General features: G+C 43.1%; 1 protein-coding gene across 2 annotated transcripts; it reads left to right on the forward strand.

Moving 5' to 3' along the window:
* Positions 1 to 1,700: 1,700 nt before the first annotated feature.
* On the forward strand, positions 1,701 to 11,213 carry MOBP (myelin associated oligodendrocyte basic protein; the record flags this gene model as incomplete). 2 transcript variants are annotated; one of them, XM_082847387.1, is made up of 3 exons in its annotated part: positions 1,701 to 1,906; positions 2,214 to 2,459; positions 11,174 to 11,213. In XM_082847387.1, the coding sequence occupies 3 exons, from the start codon at positions 1,701 to 1,703 to the stop codon at positions 11,211 to 11,213; spliced, it is 492 nt and encodes a 163-aa protein (XP_082703513.1). The 2 variants fall into 2 exon arrangements, with proteins under 2 accessions (XP_082703513.1, XP_082703514.1); XM_082847388.1 differs by lacking the exon at positions 11,174 to 11,213 and having other exon boundaries at positions 2,220 to 2,469.
* Between the last annotated feature and the right edge of the window lie 3,029 nt (positions 11,214 to 14,242).

Here is a 14,242-nt window from a genome sequence, read left to right on the forward strand (position 1 = left end):
AGTATGATTAAGAGCTTCTGAAGTAGGGAGGACTTTCTGAACTCAAATATAAAACCCTAGGAAACTTAATTACATAAAAATTAATTTTTTGCATGATAAAAGCAGATGAAACATTGGGAAACAGCATTTGCAACATAACAGGTGTAACACATAATATGGACTCTACAGACTGAGGTGCAAAAGGTTGTATTTTCTTCTCATAACTACACTCAACTTGCTCCTCAGCCCTCACTTCTATCTGTAGCAGAAGACAACCCTATCAAAAAACAAAAAAGTTACACAACATTATAAATCAACTATACCTCAATAAAAAACAATAGAAACCAACCAACCAACAAAAAATCAAAATATCCCCTCAGAGTAACTTAGTTGTTTTTAATGTATTCATCCTTAAAACCCAGATCATCTTCTCTGTCTTCAAAGAATCCACCCCCTTTTCATGGTTTCCTTTATCTTTGTACATACTTCTGTTGGTCGATGTCACCGTGTCTTGTAATTATATACTGCACGTCTGTGTGTACAACTTGACCTTGAGTTTGTTGGGGGGGGGACATTCTCAGTGGCCGGTATATGCACATTACCTGTGTATATTTGTAGACTCTTGTTGGTTAATAGTCATTTAAGTACCCTGTGTGCTTCAGTGTTTTGGAGTGTTAGGTAGGACTATCTCTGCATGTGTCACGTTTCCACAAAGGATGTTGTAGTAATTAAGTTTTTACCCCCCTTTCAGAATATTTCAAGAATCAAAACTCTCTAGTCTCTCCTCTTGCTCCTCTTACTTTTCCTTTTTAACTGAGGTAAACAGTAAAATGCACAAAAATTAAGTGTAGAGTTCACTGAATTTTTACATATGTATACACCTGTGTAGTCATCTCCCAGATCAAGATCCAGAACATTTTCCGCCCCCAGCAGGCTCCCTCCTGCCTCTTCTTAGTCAGACCCCACCTCTTCCAAATACAACTATGTTCTGATTTCTAGCACCATGTACTAGACTAGTTTTGCCTGTTTTTGAACCTCATATAAATTGAATCATATAGCGTGTATTCCTTTGTGTTTGGCTTCTTTTGTTCGACATTATGTTTGTGAGATTCAAACATGTTGACCTGTGTCTTACAGTCTGTTCTTTCTCATTCTGGTGTAGTATTTCATTGTATGAATAGAGATTATGCTTTCAATAACAAAGCTTTCTTGGTTTTTTAGAGAAACGGCCATTCCTAAATCTAGAATATTATTTTGCCATAGATGTGTTTGGCTTTGTAATATTTTTTCCTGTCCTAAGTGGGTGGCTAATAAATAAGGGGAAAAAGAGTCCATTTTCAGAAAACATGATTTAAAAATAAAAATGAACAAACTCTTCCCTTATATTGCCTAGGTACAAACTCTTAGGTGTAAGATAGGCTACAGGGATGTATTTGTACAACACGGGGAATATAGCCAATATTTTGTAATAACTGTAAATGGAGTGTAACCTTTAAAAATTGTACGTAAATTTTAAAAAAAGAACAAACTCCTAATTGAGTTCATTTCCATAGAGCTGGGCAGGAAATTGACCTTCCAGATTCAGGATGGAGGATAGCCCTGAATGTTAACTTGGACCATGGGAGTAGCAGGGAGTGGGTTCCTTGAGTAGAAAGCTCCCTCACATAAATGTGCTGTTTTATGTCTCCCCACCTCCCCCCGCATCACTGATTTCCAGTGAGATGAGTCAGAAAGTGGTTAAGGAGGGCCCCAGACTCTCCAAGAACCAGAAGTTCTCGGAGCACTTCAGCATACATTGCTGCCCGCCGTTCACCTTCCTCAACTCCAAACGCGAGATTGTGGACCGCAAGTATAGCATCTGTAAAAGTGGCTGCTTCTACCAGAAGAAAGAGGAGGACTGGATCTGCTGTGCCTGCCAGAAGACCAGGTGAGTGGTCTGCGCTGCCACCTGGCGCCTGGGCTGGGCGTTGGCCTCTGTCTCTCAGCTCTGAGTTCCCCCTTCCTGCTCTACTCTGCGATGCTGGGGCTGAGGCTCTGCAAACTGCGCTTCCCCCAATCCCCTGACAGTCGGCTCCCCCGTTAGGCTCAGGCATTGGAAGGTACTGGAGGGAGACTGGAAGGTGGGGCGGGGGGAGGAGCAGGGCTGCCTTCCTATTTCCAGCTCCTGTCAGCATCCCTTAAAGCAACAGAGGAGAGCCATTGCTCCAGCCTCCAGCTTCTTTTGGCCCTCTCAGCACCAGCCGCCGCGCAACGTCCCCTCAGAGGCCCAAGCGCCAGCCAGCTGCACCCCCCGCGGTGGTCAGAGCACCAGCCAAGCCACGGTCCCCTCCGAGGTCCGAACGTCAGCCACGCCCCCGCCCAGAAGTCCGACCTCCACCAGCCAAGCAGCGTTCCCCTCAGAAGGCCAAGAAGCAGCCGCGCAGCAGCCCCCAGAAAGGGCCAGGCACCAGCCGTGGGGGGTCCCCCAACAAAGCCTCTAGGTTCTGGTAACACCACCTCTTCCCTTTTGCTCCCCAGCCCTAAGGTTAGTAGCTGCTTCCTGTGTTTACTAACAATAGGTTATCTCAGTGGCCCTCCTTCAGCCTTACCAAACCTGTGTAATCAGTTCCCTGCATTAAATCCCCTTGTTTGAAACACCTAGTGTGGCTTCTGTTTTCCACATAGCCACTGTTGGCACAATACTTCAGATGGCAGCACCAGTTGCTTCCTTTGTCTAGTAGGACTGGAAGTGATTAATTTATAAATTCAGAGTATGGACCACTGTAAAAGATTGAATAAATGAGGTCCTCGATTCCTGTCCCTCAGAGAGAGAAGGAATGGTGGCTCTAAGGGGTATCTGTGTATGTGCAAAAGGAGAGGTTCAGCCAGTTCATCCATCCCTCCTCCCAACACACTTCATCTGATGTTAACTTCAGTGGCAAGATCATTCATTCATTCATTCAACAATCTTGATTGCATATGTATAGAGTTCCACATACTATGCTGGGGGATGGGAACGTGGCCAGAACAAGCCAGGTTGTTTGTGATCCACCAGAACCAAACAAGAGAATAGTTAGTCACAGTGTAGGGTTAAACGCTCTAATACTCTCGTAATCAGTATGTGCATTGGGCTATGGAAGCCTGGAGAATGGCTCTGCCTGTCTGGGGCGTCGAAGAAGTTAGGTTAGAATAAGTAGAGGATAAAAGGGGATGATGCCTGTAGAGAGAATAAGTGAGCCAAAGAGCATATGTTCATCAGCTCCATCTTGGGAAGGTCAGCCCGTTTTTTTTTGTTTTTTTTAATAGACTTTACTTTTCAGAGCAGTTTTAGGTTCATATCATAGTTGAGCAGAAGGTACAGAGACTTCCCTTATACTCTCTGTCCACACGCACGGCAGGCCAACTCTTTAGTCCTTTTAGTATTTGAAAATGAACCTGTTTTATAAGTTAACAATGGATATAAACTGTATTTGTATAAGTAATAAGTACTCTGTATAAGTTAATAAGTACTCTGATGCTCAGAACCTGCATAGCACATAATAGTGTATGCATGTCTCATGACGTTTACAGATTTAGTATGTAGAAGAATCAACTGGGGAGCATGTTAAAATGCTCCCAGAGAACCTAATTCCTTGGGTCACTTGTGAGGTTCTAGGGATCTGCACTGTCAACAAGCAACCAACCCACCCCCAGTGTAGATCAGGTGAGGTTAATTTGGGAAGGAAGTAACAGACTGGTGAGTGACTGGTAAGTCACTAAAACTGTAATAGGAAGTTGTGCGTCAAGTTACCTGGTTGTTAATTTATGCCTTCCTGAGGGGCCTGAGTAATAAGGTCCTAGGACAGGTAAGCTTTGAAATATGGAAGTGGTTAGGAAATGTACAGAGCAGAGGAAATTAGTTGTATATGAGGCATGACATCTATGGTGGTGGCTTCAAGCCCACAATCTCCAGTGAGCTATGTGATGGCTGTTTGGGTGGCCGGGAGTTGAATGAACCAGGACATGGAAAGGAGATGGAAGACAATGAAAGCCAATTTCATCTGAGCCACAGATTTGTGTGGATTCAGCCTTGCTGAATTCACTTAAACTCAAGAGATATTTTAGTGTTGGTGTATTTTGACTCCCTCAGTTAACCATCCTCGGTGGGTATCAGGGAAGACACCTCTATAGTCTGTCACTGCCTCCTCAGCTGTCGTCCCTTCCCTGGGACCAAGGGACCTGACAGGCTCCATTCATAATGTCCCACGACATCACAGATGCACCATCTGAGCCCTTCCTACGATACTCATTCTCCCTTCTCAGGTTCCCCAAGGTCCTAAGGTAATGCATTAGAGACATTGCTTCGCCATGCTGTATGCGCTATGCATACGTACTCTATTGACACTAAGTGAGTGTCCTAAATCAAAGGGGTGGGAGGAAGATTAACGGGAAAAAATTCACTCTCAAGCAGAGCTACTAAATTACATGTGAAGAAAGGGTCAAAAAAGTTTTCCTGAAGCAAGCTTGCTTTCTGAAATGGTGCCATTCTTGAGGTCTGACCCTTTGAGGTCAAACAATTTTGACAAAGGACTTTTGTGTCCTTAGTAATTCCCTTGGATACATCTTTTCAAAAACCAGTGAATATTTAAATCTTAGGATCCAATAGGTATGATTCCTTGCATCCTGATTGAACATGCCAGCATTCTCATATTTGATGGAAAGAAACCATGGCATCTCCCTTTTAGTTTGTTTTACTCTCAGTTCTTCAAGGTTTTAGTATTTCACAGGTCATCCCGGCCTTTAGGGTTAAGACGTGTTTCCGGAGCTGAGACTCTTCTGGCTCCTTGGTGCTCTGCTTTCAGGAGCTAAGATCTGTGGTTTTCTGAAAACTTCTGTGGCTGCGGCTTTGAGTGACTAATTTGGGGCCAGTCACACATATGTGAGCAGTACTGTGTGTGCCTTTGATGTGTTCTTTCACAGCATTGTCTTGTACAAACTGAGCCTGCACACAAGAAGCCTGGAGGACCAATCTATTTCCACATGTATTTTCAAGCCTGGTCATCGAGACCACGTGTACAGCACTGCACCAAACTCTGGGCAATCAGGGGGGATGATGTATGCCCCTGGTCCCGCTGCTCAGATGGTATTTATGAGTGGCCCATCTCTCAGTGATGCTGCTGTTCCCCTGAGTAACAACCCTGAGCTCGGGAGTTAGCCCACAGTCAGTGGTCGCACCTGTATATAGTTTTCGGTTTGTTCGCAATGACCAGGACTGCCAAAGGAAAATGCAATTATAAACATTTACATACTTGACAAGCTAGGATTTACTTCAGAAGAGCGCCGACCCATGAGCAATTACTGTGAGGGGTCCGAGAGTATGCACTAACAGACCCAGGCTCCGGGGCCAGCTGCTAAGTTTCAGGCTCTTAGATAGAGGTAGTCTGCCTGCTTTTCAGGTCTGCACACCCAAACTTATTCCAGACACTTTCTATGATGTGACTTGTCCTCCTTTTGTCTTCCTGATGCCAAGAGGTACATTCTGCATTTTCACCTTCCAGAAAACCAGAGAGAACTCTCTTTCTTTGTGCAGGATTGGGTAAACTAGCCCTTCCGCTTCCCTTGATTTTCCCATCTTGGTCTTCTTTATGAGTCCTTCCTTTTTTGGCAACACGTCACCTTGGGATCCTCTAGGGTTTTATTCTGAGCCCTCTCCTTGATTTTGCCTTCTGTTTTTTTTTTTTTAATTATTTATTTAAAAATTTTTATTAGCGTATACTTGATTTACAATGTTGCGTTTGTTTCTGCTGTACAGCAAAGTGAATCAGTTATACATATACATATATCCCCTCTTTTTTAGATTCTTTTCCCATATAGGCCATTACAGAGTCTCTTATGGTTTTATGGGTTTTTTTCAGTTGTAAATATATATACACATTTTTAATATTCTTTTCCATTATGGTTTATAACAGGATATTCAGTATAGTTCCCTGTGCTATACAGTAGGATCTTGTTGTTTATCCATTCTAAATGTAATAGTTTGCATCTACCAACCCCAACTCCCAGTCCCTCCCTCTCCCTTCCCCCCTCCGCCTTGGCAACCACAAGTCTATTCTCTATGTCTATGAGTCTGTTTATGTTTTGTAGATAGGTTCGTTTGTGCCGTATTTTAGATGCCACATTAAGTGATATCATATGATATTTGTATCTCCCTTTCTGACTTACTTCACTTAGTATGATACTCTCTAGTTGCATCCATGTTGCTGCAAATGGCATTATTTCATTCTTTTTTTATGGCTGAGTAGTATTCCATTGTATATATGCACCACATCTTCTTTATCCATTCATCTGTCGATGGGCATTAGGTTGTTTCCATGCTTTGGCTATTGTGAACAGTGCTGCTATGAACATAGGGGTGCATGTATCTTTCTGAAGTATAATTTTGTCCAGGTATATTCCCAGGGGTGGGATTGCTGGATCATATGGTAATTCTATTTTTAGTTTTCTGAGGAACCTCCATACTGTTTTCCATAGTGGCTGTACCAACTTAACATTCCCACCAACGGTGTAGGAGTGTTCCCTTTTCTCCACATCCTCTCTAGCATTTGTTATTTGTAGACTTTTCTTATGGTTTTAAACGTGACCGGCATGGTGATGACTTTTAAACCTTATTCCAGCCCTGGCATTAAACTCATATATGGGCTTGATTGCCCAGCAGATCAATGTGGATGTTATCAAACTCAACTCATCTCCACTTGACTTCTTTCCCATGAACACTCGCTCTTCCTCTTATCAACAACCTCAGCAAATAACACCACAGCCCCTCTAATCAGCCCTACTGGAAACCTAAGCCCCACCCTGACTTCCAACCTCTTGAGATACACACACGCCTGCCAATTCTACTTTCTAGAATTTTTTTTGTTTTTTTACCATAACTTAAAGTACATTAAGAGCTGATGGGAAAGGGTGCAGAAGTGAGGGTGAGATTGGAAACAAAGGAGAGGGGATGGAGATCGTGGATAGAGTGAGAGAAGTAAGGCTCCTTCATAGTACGTGTGGAGGGACAGGCCACTGATGGGAACAGGAAAAGCCGTTTGGTTTTGCAAAATAGAGACCCATTAAATGGTCGTTAAGGGGACTTCCCTGGCAGTCCAGTGGTTAAGACTCTGTGCTTCCAGTGCAGGGGGTGTGGGTTCGATCCCTGGTTGGGGAACTAAGATCCCACATGCCTCGCAGCCAAAAAAATACATAAATAATAAAAAATTTGAAAACATTTAAAAAAGGATGAAGGCAAGTCATACCCCGAGGATGAAAGAGCTGGAGGTCTGAGAAGGTTAGGGTAGGTTTAGAACAGGCCGTGAGGCTGCGCTGAAGGCTTGCTGAGCTCTGCCTGATGGAGCTGCACAAGAACCATCTGTTCTTTCTAAGTTTATTCTCCAATGAGGGAAACAAATTGCCGTCTCTGAAATCACCAGTGGAATCATCCAACTCCACATCAACCGTCTGCTTTTCTTCCAGCTTGCTTTGTTAAGTGTGCCCACAGCAACTGTTCTTAAACTTCACCAGATGCTTCTGGTACTCTGAGCCCTGGCTTTTCCTTCTCCATCCATCAGATTCCTTTTTTCTTCCCTGGTAGTTTGATTTAAAAAATGTTTCAAGTTATCATCATTTATTTATTAATTTAAATTATTTCCTTATGAATTATTCAATTTATTTAAAGTAAAAAAACAAATCGAAACAGTTTACCAATTTCTCTCCCCCTGCACCCCTGCCTCTGTTCTCTGTATCTATGAGCTTGTTTTTCATTTGTTTGTTTATTTAGATTCCAGATATAGAAGAGATCCTATGGTGTTTATCTTTCCCTGGCTTATGTTACTTAGCACAATGCCCTCGAGGTCCATCCATGTTGTTGCAGATGGCAAGGTTCCATTCTTTTTTATGGATGAATAATGGTTCGTTGTATGTATATATATATATATATCTCACAGTTTCTTTATTCACTTGTCCACTGATGGACACTTGTTTCCATATCTTGGCTATTATAAATAATGCTGAAATGAACATGAGGCTGCATATATCTTTTAAAGTTAATGTTTTCATTTTCTTTGCATAAATACACAGGAGTGGAATTGCTGGACCGTATGGTAGTTCTATTTTTAATATTTTGAGGAACCTCCATACTGTTTTTCACAGTGGCTGCACCAATTTACATTCCCCTCAACAAAGCACAAGGGTTTTCTTTTCTCTACATCCTCACCAACACTTACTATTTCTTGTCTTTCTGATAATAGACATTTTAACAGGTGTGAGGTGATATCTCATTGTGGTTTTGATTTGCATTTCCCTGATGATTAGTGATGTTGAGCATCTTTTCATGTACCAGTTGACCATATGTGTCTTCTTTGGAAAAATGTCTATTCAGACTCGTTCTTTCTTCACTTTCCTCCCTCTCCAAATTAGAAACCATAGCCCAACATTTTAATCTCTCTCAAAAATACCTTACATTCCCCTACCCTTTGAATATCTATCTCATATTCTTGGGAAAACCTCCAGCCTTGTATGAAGCCAACCATCTGCCTTCACCCTGTCTGTTTCCAGGCAGTTTTGAGCATTACTGGGAAAATACACACAGCAGGGCAGTAGGAGTTGGGTGGAAAGCAGGATTACGGTGATTATATCACTAAGCGCTGTTTTCTTTTGGGAAGTCATAGTTCAGTTACCTGCATTCGGATAAAGGAGAAAGCCACAGACCATGACACAAAAAGTGTCATGTATGTTTGTGTAATACACAAGGCACATACACACACACACACGCACGCATACATATATCAGGTTTACATGCATGCAGTAGAATTCAACATTTTCAGCAAACAGTTCTATGCACAGAGTCATGTAACCACCACCGCAATCAAAATATAGAATACTTTCATCAACTTCCAAATTTCCCTCATACTTCCCCTTTGAAGTCAGTCCCCAAGCTCCTGACAACCACTGATCTGTTTTCTGTCCCTATAGTTTTGTCTTGTCTAGAATGTCACATAAATGGAATCATACAGTATGTACCCTTTTGAGTCTGGCTTCTTTCACTTAGCATAATGCATTTGAGATCGAACCACGTTGTTGTTGCATGAATCAGTAGTTCTTTCACTTTTATTGCTGAGTAGTATTCCACTGTATGCACGAACCTATCAGAATCTTCCATTCACGAGTTGAAGGATATTTAGGTTGTTTCCAGTTTTTGGTAATTATGAATAAAGCTTCTGTAAACATTCATGTGAGTGTAAGTTTGCTTTTCTTTGAGTAAATAACTAGAACTGGTATTGCTGGGACATATGGAAGGTGTATGTTTAAATAAATATAAAACTGCTAAATTGTTTTCCAAAGTGGTTGCACTACTAGCAAAGTGGTTGTATTCCTACTAGCAAAGTGGGATGCTCTGAATTCTTGTCAGCATTTGGTACTGTCAGCTTTAAAAATTTTACCCATTCTAATATTGTGTGTTGTGGTACCTCACTGTAGTTTTAATTTTGTTTTTTTCTATTGACTAATGATGTTCTTTTAATGAGCTTATATATCATCCACCAAAGACATTTATTGGTGAAGTGTGTGCTCAATCTTTTGCCCACTTAAAAAAGTGGGTTATTTAATTATTATTGTGTTTTGAGAGTTTAAAAATATATATCTGGATATAAGTCCTTTATCAAATACATGTTTTGCAAGTATTTTCTCCCAGCCTGTGGTTTGCTTTCTCATTTTCTTAATAGTGTCTTGTGAAGAGCCAAAGTTTTAAACTTTGGCAAAGTTCAATTTATCAATTTTTTCTTTTATATATCATGTTTTTTGTATTGTATGTGTGCTTTTTGGATTGTATGGAAGAGTTCTTTGCCTAACCCAAGATCACAAAGATTTTCTCCTGGAAATTTAAAATTTTAAGTTTCACATTTATGTTATTATCTATTTTGAGTTAATTTTTTGGTAAATGGTGTGAGATATGGATTGAGGTTCCATTTTTTTTTGCATATGGATATCTAATAGTTCCAGCACAACTTGTTGAAAAGATTCTCCACTGAATTACTTTTGCAATTTTGTCAAAAATCAGTTGACCATAATGTGTGAGTTTATTTCTGGACTTTCTATTCTGTTTCACTAATTTATATATCTTTTCTTTCATCAACTTGATTACTATAGCCTTACAGTAAGTGTTAAAATCAGTTTCGTGTAAATTCTCCAACACGGTTTTTTATTTTTGAAATTGTCTTTGGCTATTCTAGTTCCTCCACTTTTCCACAGAAATTTTAGTGTCAGTGTGTGAATTTCGACAATATATCCTGGTGGGATTGAATGGGATTATGTCAAGTTTATAAGTCAGCATGGGGAGAACTGTACATGCTATATCTCCCCATTCATTTAGGTCCTTTTTGTTTTGCAGTTTTCAGCATACAGATCACATACATATTTTGTTTGCTTTATACTTAAGCATTTCATGCTTTTAGGTACTATTAAAAATAGTACTTTTTCAATTTCAGTTGTTCACTGCCAATATATAAAAACATATTGATCATGTACCCTGTGATCTTGCTAAACTCACTTATTCTAGCTTTTTTGGGGGGTAGACTCTGGGATTTTCTACACTGACAATCATGTTGTCTGTAAATAGAGACAGTTTTATTTTTTCATTTCTGATCTGTATGTCTAGTTTTTGTATATGGTTTAAACTGCTATTTCACTTAGAACATTTTCTTTTTAGAAAAATATTTTAACAATATTAAGTCCTCGCCAAATTGGCTTTTTGAATCATTAAAAGGAGTTAGAGCGGCTTCCCTGGTGGTCCAGTGGTTAAGACTCGAGCTTCCACAGCAGGGGGCACGGACTCGATCCCTGGTCAGGGAACTAAGATCCCATATGCTGTGCGGTGCAGCCAAAATATATTAAAAAAAAAAAAAAAAGAAAGAAAGAGAAAAAGGAAACAAAAGCAATAATTACTGTACATAAAAACAGAAGATATTTTAAAGAATATCTTTCCTAGGCTCAGGCCAGAAAAAAAAAATTATCATATTATTTTGGCCAGATATTTCCAGAATTGAGAAGTTTCCAGAATTGAGATTTTAAGGCTGAGTTTAGCAGAAGAGTAATAACCGCAAAGGTAGTCTATAAATTTATAATTCTATTAACTGAGCATGGAGAAAGAGCACATCACTTAGCAACGCTGGGGATTTTTATGTTTCTCTTTGTAAACCAGATTGAAAAAGAGGACCAAGCCGACGCCTCGGAAGAAGTGATGGAGGAGTTTCAAGTCAATGGACGGCCTCAGCTCCCGGACTCACTGCTTCTCAACCCACGTGCCCTGGGACAGGTTATCTGGCTTTGAATATGATGCAGGGGCACACACCTGCTGATGCGGCCACAGCCGATGCCCATAGTCCCCATGGCGCGGGGGCCACCGGGCAGCCTGCCTGGAGGTGAGAGGGGACACGTCTGTGTGTTATACTCCAGGCAGTGGGTCCCAGCAGCAGCCCTCAGGCTCCAGAGCTCTTTTGGTCTCAGCTACAGACCTTTCTCCCCCAGGATGTGCACAGGCCTCCAGGATCTTTGGCTCAGGATGGCCCCAGTGCCAGCCCATGTGTTGTCTTCCAACCTCTAGTCCCCTCCATCCCGCATCCTGTTGCCTAGTCTGACTTTTAACCTTTGTCCTCTTTCTTTGTAATTAATCCTCTACCTGGGTTCCTCTCTCCCCCTGTGTCCTTTGGTTTCCATTTGACCTCCTTAATCAGTCCTCTGTACTAGCTCACAGTCTGAGGCACAGCTGGCTTTGGGGAAGATCCAAGTTCTTTTGTAATAAGATATTAGGCTACCAAATGGTCCAGAGATGCAAGGAGATTCCCAGGGAGGGTACGAGCTGTCTAACGCCACATGTCAGAGGCAGTCGATGTGCTGTGTCAGGAGCTGAGAGGAAAGTCATGAGGAAGGAGCTCTCTCCCACTCCCAGGCCCCTGTCTCCAGCCTCACACAGGGATTTGGGAGTGTCTCCAACTGATCCTCACCCCGGTGAGAGCAAACCCTCTTACCAACTCATCTGGACAGTCTCAACTCCAGAACTAATTGCTTTGCAAAATGTGTAACCCTGGGTGAGTAATTTGGGCTCACGCACAATGCCCTGCCCACTTCCCCTCTCCTGAGGGCTCCTGGAGACAAGGCTGCAAAGATGGCCCCTGTGTCCCACCCTCCCCACCTCAAGACACAGGCAATGGCCCCAGAGCACTTACAGAGAACCAGAGGGCTGCTCTGAGAGTTGCTGTTTACAGGCCATAGAGCCCCAAATTCCTGAGAAGGGCTGAGGCCTGGTTCCCCTCCCCCTCCCCACTCTCCCAGGCTCAGCCCCTTTACATACTGTAGAGGAATCAGGAAAACTAGGAGAGGAACTTGGCCTTGGGGAGAGGATAACTAGGTCAAGGAAGGAGCGAGTTAGGCCAGTTAAGCCGTCCAAGACTTCCCTCCCTGCGTCTGAGGACATTCTGTGGTGGTGGGGTCTGAAGCCAATTATAATCGACCAGGGTTGGGGGTTGACTTCTCATCTCTTCTTTTTTTTTTTTTTTGCGGTACACGGGCCTCTCACTGTTGTGGCCTCTCCCGTTGCGGAGCACAGGCTCTGGATGCGCAGGCTCAGCGGCCATGGCTCACGGGCCCAGCCGCTCCGCGGCATGTGGGATCTTCCCAGACCGGGGCAGGAACCCGTATCCCCTGCATCGGCAGGCGGACTCTTAACCACTGCGCCACCAGGGAAGCCCTCATCTCTTCTTTTTGATTTGCTCCCACTATCTACAGTCCCAGGCTCTGGAAAAGGACTTTGATCTTGAGTATGGGCTCTCGATCAGGGCCACAGGAACTAAACCTCCACTCCACTCTGGTTCTACCACACCCCCTATACACACACACATGCCGGGGGTCATTGCCCCCAGGTTAGACAGAGGACCCATATATCACCTGTGTTCCTGTGGATTGGGGTGTGTGTGTGTGTGTGTGTGTGTGTGTGTTTCGGAACTTGGCTTTGGGAGAATATCTTTGGGCTCATTTTGTCTCCCAGGCACAAATACTGGAGAGCCCCTCTAAGTCCAGGACCCTGACCACTGAAGCTGATCATGAGAAGACTGAACTCTAACACACTCCCTTCAGGGGCTGACCTTGACTTTGGGTTCCACTGTGTAGCCAGCAGTGGCGTTGTAGGAGCCCCTCTTGGGCTACTTTCCCTATCCAGCTCAGAGTTGAGGGATCGAAGGAGAGGGGTGAGGGGATCCGTCTCTCTTCAGGCTCCAGCGGGGTCCATTCCAGAATCTCTTCCAGCTTGTTTTAAGCTGGCTGATTTGCTTATTGGCTTCTAAAGTTGGATTTGAAGGGTGGAGGAGGCGGGCAACAGACCCTCCTCCACTCCTCCAACACTTCTACTCAGGAGGCCCGTGGAGGGGAGGTGGAGCCAGGCTCCAACCCAAAAGGGTACAAAGCGCATTGTTCTTCCAGACTTGGTCCACTTCACTTGTGGCTCAGAAGCCCTTTCCCTAACCAGCAAGAGCACACTCTCTTGCCTCTTTCTGGTCTCTCCTTTTGTACATGTAAACGATATGTTGTCATATCTATTCAGTGCTTGTGCCAACCTCAGGGCTCCGTTCTTGCTGTTTATTCTGCCTGTGACATTCTGGCCCAAGATCTTTGTACTCGTGCCTTCAGCTCAAATATCATTTCAGAGAGGCTTCCTTTGGAACTCAGTGTGGTTTCCATAGTTACTCTCTATCCCATCACTCTAGCACTTATCACCTTATGGAATTATCTTGTTCATATGTTTCATTGTTTATGGCTTGGGTCCCCATCTCCTCCTAATGTAAACTCCACAGTTGCCAACACCTGTTTACTACCACATTCTAAGTTCCCAGCACTAGTCAGAACTCAATAAATGCTTGTTGACTGAATGGATGTTTGTTTGTTATTTTTTAAATAGGAATAATTTTCCAAAAGTTTAGATACTTTTGAGAAGTCAAAGGTGTCTATTGTGTTTAGCAACAAGGAATCTCGTAGGGTGATGACCTTGAAGGGCGACCTTGTAGGGCATCCTCCCTGGGAGTCAATGGGAGGTGAGGAGAGGAATTAGTGTAGATGCAACTCCCTCAACTAAGCTCGACCATGAAGGGAGGTAGAGGATGGGGCAATAGCTGGAATGCTCCATGAACCCAGTTGACACTTGGTCCTGTTGAATGTTACTGGGAAAGAGGCAGTGGAGTGGGTGTAAGAGGCGGAGGAGGAGATAACTGATGGAGTCAGG

Source organism: Leucopleurus acutus, assembly GCF_964270905.1.
Source record: "Leucopleurus acutus genome assembly, chromosome: 10".
Classification (NCBI taxonomy): domain Eukaryota; kingdom Metazoa; phylum Chordata; class Mammalia; order Artiodactyla; family Delphinidae; genus Leucopleurus; species Leucopleurus acutus.